At 41.7% G+C, this 18,453-nt stretch overlaps 1 protein-coding gene across 1 annotated transcript in view; it reads right to left on the reverse strand.

Annotated features, from left to right (window-relative positions):
- The window catches only part of VCAN (versican), a 149,247-nt gene that overhangs the window by 99,775 nt on the left and 31,019 nt on the right, over positions 1-18,453 (reverse strand). The window contains exon 3 of the mRNA XM_063129648.1: positions 11,968-12,345. Within this exon, the coding sequence (XP_062985718.1) occupies positions 11,968-12,345 (378 nt within the window). The remainder of the gene's footprint in view (positions 1-11,967; positions 12,346-18,453) is intronic.

Genomic DNA, 18,453 nt, shown 5'->3' on the forward strand with positions numbered 1-18,453 from the left:
CCATGCTAGTTACTCCTGTTGCATTGACATTTGTTATATTCACAGAGAAAATATTCTAGCCTAGTTAGACAGCCAGGTAAGAAATAACACGTAGAGAACCTCTCCAGTTTTATTCTATGCTACCATGATCACATAATGGCAACTAATTTGGGTCAGCCTCCCTTTCATCCATTGTATTAATCTGTAAGATGGGAGTTCCATTATTATTATTCAGCATTATGGATTAGATTCAGAAACTGCCTTCCATGAGAGGAAAGTCTCAGCTCCAATAAGGTTCTTTTGCCTGACTTTTGGGGATCCATCTCCCATCCCACACCACAGCTCATCCCATTCAGCAGTGTGCCCTGTTTTGCAAATTGTGATGCATATCCTCTCTTTTTTGGCCACCGTATCTATCAGCAGGAGCTACTTGAATGTAACCCCTTGTCTTTTAACAAAATCCAACACTGTAACTAAAGGCTGTTTAATAGTAGTAGTAGTAGTAGTAATAATAATAATAATAATAATAATAATAATAATAATAATAATAATAATAGTTCTTGTTCATAACATGAGAGTAGTACACAAAATATTAATACATGGATCTGACTTTTAAAAGAATCCATGAGATTCAAGCCCATTTGGAAGATTTGTATTTTCATATTGTTTGTGATTAGTACAATTTTCCAGCATGAAGTGTCTGCTGCCTGCCATGACCTTGCAATTTCCAAATCTGCTGCATAGGCTTTCAGGGGATTCGTACAGAATATGCACCAATAACAGTGTGGCTTTCAGGAACTGGATACACACAGTCTGTGTGTCTCTCCCCAGAAGGAAAAGAAATACAGGCACACCCACAAAACTGTCCCAATATAGGGGTGGGCAACTTATGGCTGTCTAGCTGTTGTTGAACTGCAACTCCCATCATGCAAGTTAACAACATCTGGACAGCCACAAGTTGCTCACCCCTGCAAAATCAAGGAGGCTGCTCCAGAGTAGGTAGATGATGAACTGTGGCCTTACTTCATCATCAATGTAGCCAAATGTATCTTCTTCTGTATTCTTTCATCACTGTTACGTGCACGTCCATTCAGTAACCTTGTGTCACACATTATATGCATTACCCAAAGTGTTCTAATTCAAATAAAGATTGCAACATGATTAACTGGATGCCAGATTGCGACCCAAATCGCATTGAAATCAACAGGTTTTAGGAATGCTCAGTAAGGATATAGGCATGCAGTAGTTCATTGTAAAACATTCCTACCATTTCTCCAGTATTCTTATGATCAGAATATGCTCTCTCACTTGGTGAAAATGTAGAATAATTTGAAATGTATAAATTGTCTATGCTCACAATAACACCTGGCCAAAATGTGTTTGAAAGGAGGCAAAAGCCAGGCATGTTTTAATGTTATGAGAAGATAGCAGAGAGCCAGCGATGCTAGGTGCATACCACCCCGGAATTTCCTACACGCTATTACCCAATTAAAGCCTATTTCTAATCCCTTTTCCTGCTGGCACAACTAGCCATGTAATACCAATAATGACAATGATATTAATAGTCTTCTGCTGTTACTTTATATTGAAATATACATGCCCATAACCATGTGAGGTGACAGGACTTGCCAGGTAGTTAAAAACCTTGATTATGTTCCTGAAGGTTGAAGGTTCAAGAAGTCCCAGTGGGCTAACTCCAGATGGCTACCTCCAATCTATCCAGCTGTAAAAGAAGAGCTTGATCCATTGAATCAAGTATAAAACTGACAAGTGACCCTGCTGTTGGCCACTTCTCTTCCTTTCTGCACAACAGGCCATAGCAACTGGTGTCCAGATTAATGAACTGGAAAATGGCTTCAGATGGACTTTGACCACAAGTAAATGAAGCTATTGATCTAGTCAGTTTATATCTTTTTTTCATTAAAAGCTAATTTAGATGTGTGACCCAATTTCAGTTTTTCAGGTATGTTTCATTGCTGCAGTGATACAAAAGATTCTAGATGAAGCAACTTTTTCCCCCAGGTTCTTTTTCCCAGTCACCATTACATGGGGATTTTTCCAAGGGTTGAACTAGCATATTTTAAAATGATTCTGTGAGGAGAAAAAAGATACATGACAGTAGTGTGTGGATGATTGTGTGAAGAGAATGAGAGGTAGATACTGGATAGGAAGGTTTGGTGTAGGGTATTGTTGAGAATAGGAAGTAGAATTCTATAGAGAAACCTTTTAAGAACGAACTGACAGAAACCAATACACTTAGAAGCCTTGTAACTATATGTATTGCAACTGAGGAAACCATTAAGCTTATGTACACACACTTACTTATGTTAATAAATTCCAATTAATTCAAACAACTGGTGTGGTCTGTAGAAGAGTGAATGAGGAGGGAACAGTTAATGGTGGCAGCAGAATGGGAAACTGAGGGCTGGTTTGTTGGGCTGTGGAACTGTGGGGCCTAAAAAAGTAAAGGAAAGGCAGGAGCAGGAGCAGGAAACCTAAACCCTCACACATCATCAGCACAGGGGGGATTGAAGTAAATCCTGAGTACTAGTGGCATGGATAGTCTTGTCAAGTAGCCTGTGGGTGGCACAGGTGAAGGTAAGATGTCACAGGGACTTCCTTGACTCAACTGATGAATATTGAGAGATCCAAGCATGGATCCCCTTTGCATATCTGTTTTGGTCTTCGGAAAGATGTTTAGATGTTGAGAAACCTTTTCAATATTACTGTGAGGAAATATGTGGCCATTAATAAGTATAACAAAGGAAGAAATTGCCCACATTCATTTACTCTGACCCAGAAGGAAAAAATTTACCTATCTGCAAAATTTTAAAACTTTCCTGAGACAAATGAATGAGTGCCCTATGCAATAATGAATGGCAAACTTCCACAGTTTTCAGTAGCCGCAGTAAATAGGGATTTTATACTGCTTAAAGATTTTAGTGTATTAAGCAGTATACAAGCATTGAAAATAAATAAATAAACATCAGCAGCACACTCTGGCTGAGGTTTAGGAGATTAAAATTCAAGGCTTCTGTTATCTCAATTGGAGGTAAAGAAAGGGTGAGGTAAAATCTGCAGGCCACATTCTGTCTCATTAAGACATCCATTTCAGTGGTGGAGGTTTTTTGAGGGGGTGGAGGGTCCTTGTATCTTTTTTTTAATATGAATTCCACCACAGGACTGAACAAATAAAGAAACTGAGGAGCAAGCTACAGCAGTATAACAACTTTGCTGAAATTCAGGCAAACAGGATTAATATAAATTCTGGGGAAAGAGCCAAGAGCTATTGCAGGGAAAATGATATTAATGTGCTTGAGTTTTGTTAAATCTTGTAAGGACTTTGTGGGATCCTCTCTTGTTTCACGTTATTTTTTTAAAAAAACTTGTAACATCCATTGAGCCCTTGAAACAAAACACAGCTGAAATTCTAAATGTGCAAATTAAATGTTATCACAAAAAAGTGAAGTCAGTTGTTAGATATGTGGGATTGTCTGTTATTATTGGTCATCTTTTTGAGCATCATCACACAGGGGGAAATGACATCACTCCGCCTGCGTGTTTGTTCCTCGTTACTTCCTCTTTTGAGAGAGGAAGTAAACAACATGCTCGTGGCCCATTCTGTTGGCCATTTTGATCCCGCTGCTTCTCCTGCACAGAGCAGGAGATAGCAGCAACTTCTGTCTTTAAAAATAAGTCAGACTTACCAGGGGTGGGAGGTGCGCGGGAAGCAGACGACATTGTGAGGGTGAACTGTGAAAATCTGTGAGTGCCCAGTAATAAGTGTGCAATAAAACTCTTGTCTGATAAAGCTCTATTTTATGTTTCAGACTTAGTGATATAATAATTTCTTGTAATCGTTTATGTCTTACAAAAGCCTTATTTAAATAAAAGGAAGCGACTTGCTTGAAAATACACAGATCTGCTTTTCAGTACTAAATGGCTATTTACAAGAGCTTTTTTGTTGATGTATCTTATTAGCACAACTAATAAAACTGTCATATCACAATGGTCTGCTAATCAATGAATGGATTTAGTGGTACATATTATGCTTGTTCTGATAACCTTTGCCAGGGAGTTTAACTAGCTCCCATATTAAAAAAAAAGACTTTTAGTTTTGGACATTAATTTATCTGTTAAAATGCACCAAAAATAAACTGCAATGAGAAATGTTAACAAAGCCAGTACTGTGAAGAGGCAAACAGTGAGGCAGTGAGAAATGGGGTTGCCAGCTGACTACATAAAAATTAGCTTGCCCTGCTCTTTATTGATCTACAGAAATCAGCAGCTGAGGCTTTTCACAGAATCATAATTAGAATAGTAGAGTTGGAACGGGCCTATAAGGCCATCAAGTCCAACCCCCTGCTCAGTGCAGGAATCCACCTTGAAGCATCCCTGACAGATGGTTGTTCAGCTGCCTCTTGAAGGCTTCCAGCATGGGAGAGCCCACGACCTCCCTAGGTAATTGGTCCTAGCACTGAGATAGTAGCAGTATCTGATAATGTCTTCAGATTAAACTGTGTTACAACGACAAGGGCAGGGACTGGTAGGGATGTACGAGAGTTTCAATTCACAAATCATTTCAACTTTCAAATGTGAACACAAACTCATTTTCTCCAGAAATATTCACAAATTTCCAAACTTGCAATCAAGTTCAAAAATTGTGAATTTTGAAAAAGGTTCTTCAAAATGAACATTTTTTAAAAAAAAACACCACACATTTTCACCCTTTAGTCAATGCAGAAATGTTTGCACTTTTGAAATGCGCACTTCTCCCAATTGAATAAACCAAAAAAGCGAACGGGAGTGAGACTATATCAGTTATGAATTGAAGTTCAGAGAATCTCAGCAAATTCAACTATGCCTGGTTTTCCCATCCCTTAAACAATCAGGCAACTTTATGACAAATCATGTGCCTATGTTCCAAAGTCAATAAGGTTGCATTTTTTTAAAAAATGTCAATGATCCTGTGCTGTCATTCATAGGGGCTTTCAGCTCCTTCCATCCCACTGGCATTTTCATGCACCATCCCCCAAAGGCCCCACCAAAAGTTGGGACTCCTCAGATTGACAGCCTGAGAAAATAGGGCTATGGGTGCAGAGAGAAAAGGGGCAACAGAGATATGAGTGAGGGATGTTCATGTGTACAGCAGGGGCTGGTGTCAAGGCTAGGTATGCTTGGGCCCTGGTCAAGGGACCGCATCTCAGCAGGTGCCCACTGCTAAAGTCCCCTGGAGTTGCTCTTCTTGTTGTTCAGCATTGCAGTCTGAGATGAGATGGAGGAGCAGTAGATGCCACTACCTACTTACTACTGCCAATGCTGAGAAAGAGAAGGAGGAGGAGGAAGAAGAAGAAGAAGAAGATCTGGCTGCCTATTCACTTCTGGTTGGAATTCGAGGTATTGATAGTGACATTTAAAGCCCTAAACAGCTTGGGCCCTCGATACTTGAGAGAGTGCCTCCCCCTATATATGCCTGCTTTAATATTGGAAGAGCCCTCCTCTATGTCCCACCAATGCAAGATATATGCTATCATGGGACGTGGGAGAGGGCTTTCTCTGTTGTGGCATCCCGGCTGTGGAATGCCCTCCCCTTGGAGGCCCAACTGGTGCCAACAATGACTTTATTCCAGCACCAAGTAAAGACATGGCTTTTTAACAAAGCCTTTGATGGCTAAATTCACCAAGTTTGCACATTATTTTAACTATTTTAATTGGTTTTACTGCTTTTAAATTCTATACCGGTTTTAGCTTGATTAATGGTTTAATTTGTTTTTAACTGTGTATATTGTTTTTAACAATATTGTTTTATATTGTTGTATAATTTTATCTATACACTGCCCTGAGATCCTAGTGATATAGGGTGGGATACAAATATTTTTAATAAATAAATAAAATATCACCTTATGACAACGGTGGTGAGAAGGAACATTCACCGAGGGAGGGGCCCATTGAGGGTGTCTTGCCCAAGGGCCCCTCTAAAACCTGGGGATGGCACTGCCTACCTGGATATAGCCAACATGGGAAGCAGCCAGTGGGACCACACCATCTACCATGTCCCTCTAATATCTACACATTGTGTGGAGCATCAACATGGGGCCAATGTATATGACCACACCAGCAGGAAATCTATGATCTCCCGCTGGTAGGAAGAGCCCATGCACATATAGCTATGCACATACAGAAACACTATGTGTGTGTAGCTGTATATTCTGTTCAGTGGACATTTGGCCCATGGTCAGGAGGCAAGGCTCTATATCATTGGCCTCAGAGGTGATCTTTGATCACCCCTAACAAAAATTGGGACAACTGTTGGGAGTGCAGAGCGAAACTTGTTGTTATTCAGAGAGGGTAGAGTTCATTTAGAATTGCTCCCAGCTAATTGAGTATAGAAATGCATCCTAAAAGAAAAGGAAAGGAAAGGAAATCCTGAAAGAGAGCCTTGCAGTGACTTGATCTATATACCCTGCATGACCTGATTGTCCAAGTATGCAGAAAACACATGACTCTCAAATACCGGAGAGAGTGCCTTCTCCCTTACCAACCTGCCCGGTCACTGAGGTCATCCGAGGGCATGCTCCTAGTGGTTCCACATGGACCTATGGCCTGATTGGGGTCTACCTGGAGAAGAGCCTTCAGTGTAGTGGCCCCCTTTCTTTGGAACTCCCTGCCCCTGGAGGTCAGGCAGGTGCCAACACTGTGTGGTTTCCGCCGGTATTTCCTGAAAGCAGCTCTATTTCAGAAAGCATTCCTTAACTGACAGCTACGAGTTTTATTAGCATTGTGTTCTTTAAAAAAGTATAATTTTGATATGGTGTTTTAATCTTTTTATCGTTCTACTGTTTTTGTCTTATGTTCACTGCTCTGGAATTTGTTTTAGATATGGAGTGGTATTCAAATGTTGTAAATAAATAAATAAATAAATAAATAAATAAATAAATAAAACGTCTCCTGCAGAAACTGAACAGAAATGGATCTGCTCTTGTACTGTTCTCATTAAATTGAATGAAAAACATTCCTAGAGGATTGTGCTAAAATTCTCCAGCAGCAAAGAAGAGGTTTACAATCCACCATAAAGTTGCCCTGTGCAGTCCCCATTGAAATGAACTAAGGGAGATCGCTTCCGATTCCCTCCAATACCTATGTTCTCTCTTTAAACTTAATTCTTCCAACTTGCTGCTGAATTAAATCCAAACAAACAGGCTGATATCCATGAGAACAACGCTGCCCCCAACATTAGTCAGGGAGACACAAAAAAGGTTGATCTACTGCTGACACTCTAATGAGGTTGTAAAGGAGAAAACAGCTACATATAAAGATGTCACCTGCCACCCACAGGCAGTCTAAACCTGCACAAATCTTTTGAAGTTGAACTGAAGGACATTTCTTTTGATTTTGCGTCCTACTTGGCTTGAATGACATACTGAGTGTTGCAACTCATGTCAGGGTATAATGTTGGTTTACAAAACCAACTGGTAACAACATGTAAAGTCAGCCAAGCTGCCCTGCAAATTGATGCTGGCGAGAAGAAAAGACACAGTTTGATTCTCAGTACATCTAAGGGAGAATGTAATAAGGAACAGAGGTAGGACTGGCTTTCTTGTTGTGCACCCCCTTAGATCTATACAATCTATTTGGACAAGGCCAGGATCAGATTTTGCACTTGATTTATTACATGCCTTCCAAGGCAATTTTATCTTGAGGTGTGTGTGTATGGAATACTTGCCAAGGATAGGCTACCTGGTGCCCTCCAGATGGTTTGGACTACAACTCCCATAATCCCTGACCATTAGACATGTTGGTTGGAGGTGACGGGGGTTGTAGTTCAGATCATGTGAAGGTATCAAGTTTCCTACCCCTGCTTGGTAATCATAGGACTCCTTGAATAGAATGAACAGGCCAGTTTAGATATAGTGGTCTCGAACTAAATAAAACATGTCTGCTACCTCCCCATACCCCCTTCCCCCCTCCCTTTGCTTGAACACTTCCAGAGCTTGTCCAACCATAGTTTCATGCATCGTCTGAGCTAGGAAACAGCGGTGTCATCTCTTTTTTTACTAACCATGTTATGAAACTGGGATCAGATATGGTTTCACAAGCCCCAGAAGTTTTCAGTTCCAATGTACAAGTGAAGGGAACACAAGGGGGAAAGAGAAATATTTGGGCACAAGACAGTCTCAACCATGGTTTATTAGACAGCAACTGTTCCATCTGAACTGGCCCCAAATCTTTCCTGTCACTACTCCACTATTTTCAATGTACCTATGTCAGCCAACCTTAATTTGATTTATGTATGTTTATATTGGTATCCAAATTGCTCAGGGTTTTTCACATTTTATCCTCACAAACTCCTTGTGAGGAAGGTAGCAGGTCCAAGCTTATTCAGTGAGCTCCATAGCTGAATGGAGATTGAAACTAAGCACAGGTTTGGGTGACATGCCAGAGCACCTGCAGGCATCATATTGCATAACCAACCACCACTTGGGGATTGTTGTCTCATGTGAACCCAGCAAGCATGAGTTATGGAAGGGTTAAGCAACCCTCTCATAACACTAAAACAGACAGTGGGTTATGTAAGGGTTGTTTAACCCTCACATAATCCATGCTTCTCAGTTTCGCATGACACGACAACCATCACACTAGGCCTGTGGATTCAAAATGGCAGCCACACATGGCCCACCCATGCCTCAGCCTCACCGTGGGTTAAATAACAGAACTGCCCCTAAGTGTCCCAACATCTGGGAATACAGTTTTCCCCTGAAAGCTTGAAAACCTTTGAGCCAGATGTTTTCAAAACCAAAGTCAAGCTTGTTGAATATTTGTGGTCAGCAATGTTTGCCCTATTATTGTGATGAAGAAGAATTATTTCCTTTATGAATGCAAACAAAGTTAAAGCTATACAGGGGGTCCACTCTTTCAGGGCTACAATATGAATATAGTTACTACAAAATTATAGTTGAATGATTGGCAACAGTAGGGATCAATTTCTATTTTGAAGTTATCATCTGTGTCTTTGGTTCACAATCCTGATACACATTTGAATCATAATGCTTCACTAGCGAGATCTGCCATCTGTCATTTAGCTCCCCACTCAATATTGCCACCATGTCATTCCACAAATGCCAGCTGTTCTATTGTGTTTTTGCTCTGATAACCTTGCCTGTTTTCCGATAGCTTCAGTTGCTCTGATCAAATGTGCAGTGGCATTTAATAAAGATTGCCAAAATCATCCTGTGGAGGGCAGACTATATGCTTTCCACCCTTCTGCCTGAAGAATAAAACTTAGAAACATGATTGCATGTTACGTAACCTTAGATCATTAGGCAGCTGGAACATAAAGGTAGCAGTGAAGTACGTTTTGTTGTATTTAAAAAGTCCCACCACATTTCAACTAGTCTGATGAAACTAGGAAGCCTCGTTTATCATTTGTGGCCAGTAACGCTTCTATTATTATTGGAAGGAGGCATGCTATATCCCTTGTGCAAGCAAGCACCACCGTTGCATCTTAGGTCAAGAAAAACAAGGGGAAAGTTCCCAGCTTGTGTTTGGTTTTGACTGTCTTTCATGACACACTGACCCAGTTCACATGATATGCTGTGCTCATTGGGGATTGTTTAACATCCTGTCCTCCCATGAACTACAGCATGTGCTTGAATACGCAATCCCTGCTTAGGGTTCACATAGCTCTCAGTTTGCTGTAGAGTTATGCAAAAGTTTAACCGGGAGGAGAAGGCTGTCAATGGCTACTAGTCCTGATGGCTATGTGCTACCTCCAGTATCTGAGGCAATAATCCTATACACATCAGTTGCTGGGGAACATGGATGGTAGGGTGCTATTACATCTGCATCCTGCTTGTGGGTTCCTGGTCGACAGCTGGTTGGCCACTGTGTGAACAGAGTGCTGAACTAGATGCACCCTGGATCTAATCCAGCATCACTCTTTTTATGGTCTTATGTTCTAACCCTCAAATAACCTCCAGTGGCTGGGTTCGCATAAAACAGCAACCCCGAGTGTCAGATAGCAGTGTGTCATCTGAACTGGGCCAATCAGTGTTGCAGTGGAGCCAGGGCTCACATGGTTAAAGCACAGGATTTTTTGATTAGCAGGGACAATGATGTCTTCTGCCCCCCTCCCCAGCTTCTCTGTTTCCTCTGAATTTAGCTGGAATCTGGAGGGTGGGGTGGAATTTCCCAGCAACAATATATAGTTGTGAGCTATTCCTGTTGTAATTTTGGGGTCACCTGATGTTGACTAGGTAATTTAGACCCATGAGATTTATGAAAGACCTTCTCATATTGGAAATGAAAGAACTGATTTGTTGGTATGGATCAACATAGTAGCCTGTATTTTTGGACTTTCCTTGGGTGTCTAGCAACATCATAGTAAGCTCCTCCACTTCAAAATTTACCACTTCATCACTGAACACAAGCCTGGTTCCTTTACGGGATAGACCCAGAATAGTGGCTACAGATACCACAAGAGAGACCATGCAAAGAAGAAGGGAGGAGAGGAGCCCATTGGAAAAGACTAGGGAGTTAGAGGTGAAACTGTGCAGGGGTATTGGGAAAAGAATGCAAAACTAGCTGTGCCTATTCAAGGAGCTCATTTGCTATTCCCTTGTTGTGTACAGAGACCAAAATCAGAGCTGGAAAAAATCAGCCCAGGTATCTTTGCCAACAGCATGAAAAGGAAAGATCCTGAAAGTTGTTCATTATTTTTAGCTTTTGCTTTCCCTATCACAACAAGCTTGCTTGAGCCATCTGGTTTATTTTACTCTACTCTTGCTTGCTTCTAGGTACCCATGATGTAGGTCACCCTGGGCCCTTCTAAACGTCTGTTTATGTAAGATCTGGATTCCATTAAACAAGTGACGACTGCAGAAGAGGTGTTAATATTTGGTGTGTCTGTGTGCAGGATTAAGGGCATGTGGCTCTAATTCTGGTCAGTGTTATGACTGTAAAAATGACCACATTTCGTTTTTGTTGTGGATGGGAAGGGGTGGGTGGAGATGTTGCAGCCTGTGTTCACTTTTAAATGCATCATTTCTATAGGTAATAAAAAGAATTTGCCACCATAATCTATGAAGGCTACTGTGATAGTGCAGGTGTAATTCCGGGTGATTTCTTAACCATGGTTGAGGGATAAGCAGTGGAATGTTGCCCCTGTAACCCCTGTCCTCCTGTGCATACATTTCTTGGACCCATCACCTACCCAGCTTAATAATACTGAAATGCATTGATGTTACCTGTAGTTAATACTAACTAAAGTTCTCTCTTAACCAACAGCCTAAACCTTTGGTATCAAATCCTGGTTGAGAGAGTTAATGGTTTAGGGGCTGAAGTAATGTTTAACTGTGTTTAAAGCTGTAGAGAAGCAGTTGGGTAAAGGACACTATCCCAAGTCCAAGTCCTGATCTTTTCTTGAAAGATTACAGCATTATTATATCATCATCTCTAATCTCAAAATAAAGACAGTAGCAGTTTTAGTTCTCCCAGGAATCCAAACTGGTAATATTAAGAATTCTCATAAAAAGGTAAGGCAGGAAAGAATTACCCTGGACATAATGAGAGCAGGTTTCACTTTCAGTAAATTCCTATAAATCATGGGGAAAAAATACCCCATCTCTATTTAAAATGAATACAAATTTAAAAAGAAGCTAATTATCTAGGAAGGGAAAGCAGAAAGAACAGAGTTGAGGGAACCTTTAGGATCCACACTACTGCTTTATAATGGTTTATAACAGTATTGATAACTGTTGGGGCCCATGACACATTCCATACACCTTTTTCTAAGTGCTTTCAATGTGTTATATCATGCTTGGTATAGATCTGGCTTAGAGGAACAGAAGAAGTAGGGAGAACAGAATCATGACAGAACAGTATCTTTGTGGCAAATGGGGAAAGGATATTAAACATACCAGTTCATTTTAATCTAACAACTGATTCACTTTGCAGTTAGAAGATGCACAGATATAGGAAATGGAATCTTACCATCAACGGCCAGTGAGACAATGTCTTGGGTATCTTCAATTCCATACATGACATCACAGCGGTAAACCCCGGCATCACTTGCCCGCAATTTCACCATAGTCAACGACGCATCTCCAACGCCTTCTGGGTGAGTTGGAACTGACACTCTCCCTTTATAGCCTTGCCCTATCTTGATATTCCCGTTTTGGGCCACCAAAACAGTGGTTTCTCTTAGATCTTTTCCACCTTTGTCCTGTTCAATCTTGGACCACTTAATCCGGAGAAATTCAGCTGTGTTGTAGTAACTAGGAGGCAGAGTTGGCAAGGTCGAAAAGGAACATGGGAGGATGGCTCTTCCGGCAAGCGAGCCCTTCACCGGTGGGCTTTTTTCCACTTTAACTGGAAGAGAATGTACCATATTAGTGAGCCAGCCAAAGCTGATCTACATGTCAAGGAGCAACAATACCTCCTCCTAGTAGCGCAGCTCAGAGGAGCAGGAGTTGATAGATTCAAAGTGCAGAGAAGCATTGCAGCAGCCTTTCCCAACCTGGTTCCTTTCAGATATGTTGGACTACATGTTGGCTGTTGGCCAACATATCTGGAGGGTACCAGCTTGGGGCAAGGCTGCATTATAGTGCTCTGGTTAGAACTTCTAAACCCAAATTCCATCACAGAACTAAAAGAACAAATATAGTATTATGAACATTCCAGAAAAACATATATTTTGCTGTCAACGCTGGTGAGTCCTAACCCAACCACTTTTTGGAAGAGGGAGGAAGATCGTGTTAGTGTGGTGAAAACCTTCTTGAAATGCCAGTAGATGTGACTAGTGGGGGGATTGGTCACAGGGGGAGGACTAGCCCTAAGATGGCCAGGGATCCTCTTTTTACAGAGGACTGTTCTATATTTGAAAGTCTGTTCTGTCCAATTCCAGCCCTCTCCCCACCCTTTCTCTCTATTCTATGCAAGAGACTAGGCCAGCAGCTCACTATTCTGTTCTAAAACTGTTTGAGATTGGTCCCAGAAAATCTCATAAGCAAGGCTGGCCCTGCCATTTGGCAGAGTGAGGCAGCTGCCTCAGGTGGCAGACGCTGGGGGTGGGGAGAAGTTGCAAGATGTTGGAGTTCAGAGCTGCCCTGCTGCCCTCAAGTGTGATGAATGGCACTATCCTGTCTCCACCATTGAAGTTAGACACAAATGCCAGTTTCAGTTGGCTTCTGTACATGGAATGGAGGAAGAACACCATCTGGTCATTTGCCTCAGGCTGCAAAATGTCTTGGACCAGCCCTGCTCACAAGATCTAAATACCACATATTTTTTCCAGGGAAATAAGTTTGCATAAATTTATTTATTTATTTATTTTATTACATTTATATATTGCCCCATACCTGAAGCTCTCTGGGTGGTTTACAAAACTGTTTATAAACACTCTCAAGCATTCTGTACAATTCTGCGTCAATTTCTTCCCTCATAAGTAATGGGCTTGCAGCCCAGGGGGGGCCCTATCAGAGCTCAGGACCTGAGTAAAGTTTCTTGCCCTCCATGCTTGGGCACTGCTGATATTACATAAATTCAAGATTTAAGTGTAAGGTATAAAGAGAATTTTGCTCAAGCAAATGAAACAGATGCTGTGACTGCGATGTTTTACTGTTCATTGCCAATGTTATGATGTAAGTATTTGCAATGTTTTGCTGTTTATTGCTGTTTAGGATGTAAGCGCTGTGGACATTGGTTGGTAAGTGGTTAATTCTGGTGGGAGGAGGAGTGAGTGAGTAGAATGTGTGAGGTGAATACTCATTGGCTAGTGGTACAAAGGTTTGCATTGGCAGTTAGCAGCTACAGGGAGGAGTTAGGGGCTGAGTTCAGATGACACGCTAATCAACTGCGGGGAGTAATAGGAACAGAATGGGAAAGAACCATTGATTAGCGTGTTGTCTGAACTCAACCAGGGAAGGAAGCAGTTGGAAAGCATGTGTGGAGAGTTAGTTAAGAGTCTGCAGTTTGTCTATATAGGGTCTAGAGCAAGCGTAGAAACAATGTGTTTTATTTTTGGGGGGAAGAGTGAGAGGGAGGAGAGAGTGTAGTCTAGGGGGTAGAGTAGGCAGGGTTGCAACTAAAACTGTACTGAAACAAACAAATGTTGAACCTGATGAAACCATAAGCTTTGTAAACTGCATAACCTTACTTATTGTTTAATCAAAGTCATTCTGTTTTATAAACTGGAATTGGATTCTTGGAGAACCTGAGGTAGGGTTCAGTGTTTAATGGTGGTAGCGGTGAAGGATAAGGTTGAATAGAGGGTGCTGGGCTGGTTGCTAGGGGGGGCCAAATGGAGTTGGTGAGTCACAGTGAGCGGCATTCTGAAGAGGCCCTCCGTGGTTGGGCTCCTTTGATTTACAAGAGGAAATAAAGGAAGGATCAATGAGGGGGTTACCACAATGACCCCCTAGCCAATAACATCTGTGGACCAAGAATATTGTTGAGGTTGCTTTAGAAGAATAAATAACCTTCTAATTCTAAGCAAGAGTTTATTTTTACCATTTATCTTGAGGAAACTACAGCCTCGTGTGGTGCAGAGTGGTAAGCGGCAGTTACTGCAGCCGAAAATCTCCCCACGGCCTGAGTTCGATCCCAGCGGAAGCTGGTTCTCAGGCAGTCGGCTCAGGTCAACTTAGCCTTCCATCCTTCCGAGGTCGGTAAAATGAGTACCCAGCTAGCTGGGGGGAAGGTAACTGTGACTGGGGAAGGCAATGGCAAACCACCCTGCTACAAAGTCTGCCAAGAAAACGTCAGCGAAAGCAGGCGTCCCTCTAGGAGTCAGCAATGACTCAAGTGCTTGCACAAGAGGTTCCTTTCCTTCCTTTTCTTGAGGAAACAGCCAAATTTCCTTTCTTTTCAGGAAAAATACTCCAGGCTGTTAGTCAGTCCCTTCTAATTATTTCCTTTCCAAGCTCAAGGCTTATGGTATCACTGAAATAAAACATCTCTCAGAATCTGGGAAGAGGAGGGAGAAATGAAGTAGGAAGTGATGCACCTGGATGGTCCCTGTTTGATTAAATGATGTATATAGTAGTTTTATACATCTCCAGCTGCAAACACTTTACAGCAAAATATTTCCATCCAACAATAGAATATCTTTAAGGTTAATGTTGGCTACTGTTCATCTAACCTGCATGCAGCATGTCTGGAGACAGAACTTTATATTTGCTGACACTGTATACCAATCCTTAATCCCTTGTTATTTGATGAGTCTGGACACCCTGGATACAAAAGTGCTCTATAACTCTCTTATAGACCTGTTCAAAAACGTGAATGTATCAGTTCAACGCAATGAAGAAACATAAATATCTGTAAATTAATACTGTCTGCCAACAGTGCAAAACAAGAAATGAACACTGCCTGTACAGGAAAGTTATTTAACTGTTTCGGTATCAGTGCTTATAATGAGCCCATTAGTATGCCAAACATGGTCTAGTTTGTGTGTGTGATATACATGTATACAAAGCGATTAGCAAAACAAGAATAACGGTATATTTTTCTTTCCTTTTTATCAAATATTTCAGCTTCATAACTTGACAAAGGTGGAAGCCGAAATGTTTTAATAAACATTAAAGAATATGCATCCTGTTTTGCCAATTGTTTTGTAAGAAATATAGATTCTAATTGCAATTGATCGCATCCCTCAGGGATTTAGGGTCTGCCTGACTGCATTGCTGTTTAGTTGCTTTGTCTATTATTTTAGTTGCTTTGTCTTTATCCCGTGGTTATGTTTGCTGTTTAATGTTCTTTCTGTCTCCAGAAACTTGTTTACCCTGATCAGTTGGTAACCTTGATTACCAAGCACAATTGGTTATCTCCCGATGTGAATATATCCGGTCACTACATTCAACATCTAAGGTCCTCCTCTGGGTGCCTACTCCGAGAGAGGCTCGGAGTGTGGTAACGAGGGACAGGGCCTTTTTGGTGGTGGCCCCCAGACTATGGAATGATCACCCTGACGAGGCTCGCCTGGCACCAGCGCTGCTATCTTTCCGGCGCCAGGTTAAGACTTTCCTCTTTGCCCAGGCATATGGTGGCACATCTTAATCACCCACATGTTTAGTTTTTTTTAAGGGTTTTTAATGCTTTATGTGTGTATGTTCTGTGTTTTAGAATTTTAAATTTTGTATACTCGTTTTTATCTTAATTTTAGAATTTCTGTAAACCGCCCAGAGAGCCCTGGCTAAGTGCAATAAATAAATAAATAAATAAATATCTAAAAACCATTGCCATCAAATGTAGCAACCATGATACGCAAGCCATTTCTATCCCAATTGGAATAGAAAGAGAAAATAGGGGTGTTCAGAAAACCCCAACCAGGCATTGAAAGAATACATGAGGAGGGATTGCCCAGGCTAGCCCGTCCCTTGCTGTGGGCCCTGCCTACAATCCATGTGGGGAAAATGTACGTGGCATGATGTATGCACATAAAATTCCTGCTCCACCATGTGAGGAAAGATCATGATTGGGCCAAGCTCCTCCTCACTTGAAGGAGCTCTATGTGCAAACTTCAGTTGGCATGTAGAGCCCTTTCCAATGGAGCTAAGCATGTGGATGGTGAGGTGTTCAGTGGTGGCAGCTGTGGGGGTATGGCTTCAGTGCACATCCACAGCAGTGGCAAGGTTAGCACATGCAAATCTGCCACCTCCCTCACCCGTTCTTTCAATGCATGATGGAGTGTGTGTGTGTGATGTGAACCTTCATACCGTAGCCACAAATTCAACCATTATGTAATGATACATATATCCCAATTAGGGGTGGGCTAATCTCCCAACATCTGGTCTGGAGGGTGTGGACTGCCACTGGGAAATCTGGGCTGCTAGGATCTCCGCAGAGGGGCTCTCGTGGGAAAATCGCAGCCACAAACAGTGTATTTTCCTCCATTTGTGGCTGTAAAGTACTTACTTTTATGTAAATTGCAGCAATTTATGTGTCTTTTCAACAGCTGGAGAGCCACCCAGCAGGAACCCTTGCGGACACGGAGGTAAATGTGGCCAGTCTGCTGCAGACACTGGAGGTTGAATTCTTTGGAATCCGTCCTCATTTGAGTCCATGGCAGATTTCTCCATCCTCCCCAATCCCAACGCAATTTGCCCCTTAGGAGTGCTTTCTGTTCTAACTTGTAGAACATTCAGCTCAAACATGTAATTGGAGAAGGGTGGTGAACAGAATACTGAGTCATTATATTTGTGCTTCTTTCCAAATCAGTAATTTTCTGCAGCAGCCCACACTACCTATCGAGGAATAATTTGTTGTCCCTTTTTGCTGAAGCAGCCGTTTTATCTGCTTAGCCTTCTACAGGTACTATGGTTGCAATTCTCAAGCAATATTAGTGTGCCGAAAAGAAATGTTCAACTCTGGGTCTATTGCCACCTTTCGTGGAGGAGTGGGGGAGAATGTTGGATTCTTTTTTGTGTGTATACACTTTCATTTGGTTAACTTGTACAAATGTAGAGTGCATCACTTGTTGACTTACATTGAGAAAGGAAACTTTCGCCAAGTAGCATAAAATTGTTCAAATTAGTTTACAGCCAGCATGGCAGCAATCCTGCTTGAACTTTTAGAGCAAGGTATCGGGGAATGGGAATATTAAGGGACAGTTCATATGTCTAACAAGAGGTCAAGGCTTTACAAAGACATGTGGTCAGTCTCACAAATTATTCCTGTTTCTAAAGATGTGTGCAAAATTTACTGTCTACACATGCAATACACATCTATGTTTGCTACGTATTATCACTGAAATAAGGAAGCTTCCAGAGAAGACTTCTTTTGTGCAATCTTCCCACCTCATTCACAAGGGGCTGGAGCATCTCCCCTATGGTTACAAGATCTGGGATTGTTTAGCTTGGAAAAAAGGAGGCTAAGGGGAGACATGATAAAGATAAAATTATGCATGGTGTGGAGAATGTGGATAGGGAGACATTTTTCTCCCTCTCCCATAAAACTAGAACCCGGGGTCATCCCATAAAGCTGATTGGTGGGAGATTGAGGACAGATAAAAGGAAGTACTTCTTCACACAGCACATAGTTTAATTATGGAACTCACTACCACAGGATGTAGTGATGGCCACCAATTTGCACGGCTTTAAAAGGGGGTTGGATAAATTCCTGGAAGAGAAGGCTATCAACAGCTACTAGCCCTGACGTTTGTATGCTATCTCCAGTATTCAAGGCAGTAAGCCTGTGTGCACCAGTTGCTGGGGAACATGGGTGGGAGGGGGCCATTGCACCATGTCCTGCTTTGTTGGTCCCTGGTCAACAGCTGGTTGGCCACTGTCCAGAGTGCTGGACTAGATGGATTCTTGGTCTGGTCCAGCATGACACTTCTTATGTTCTTATTTTATATGTGCATATGTACATCTGATGTCATCTTCCATTTGTAACCCTCCCATGTTTCCTCCACACTTCTTCCATCTTTTTTTTCTTACCACAAAAAATCTGTTCAGGAAGTGAAGACAGAATACCCAG

The sequence above is a fragment of the Elgaria multicarinata genome, chromosome 6 (genome assembly GCF_023053635.1).
Source record: "Elgaria multicarinata webbii isolate HBS135686 ecotype San Diego chromosome 6, rElgMul1.1.pri, whole genome shotgun sequence".
NCBI classification, from domain to species: Eukaryota; Metazoa; Chordata; class Lepidosauria; order Squamata; family Anguidae; genus Elgaria; species Elgaria multicarinata.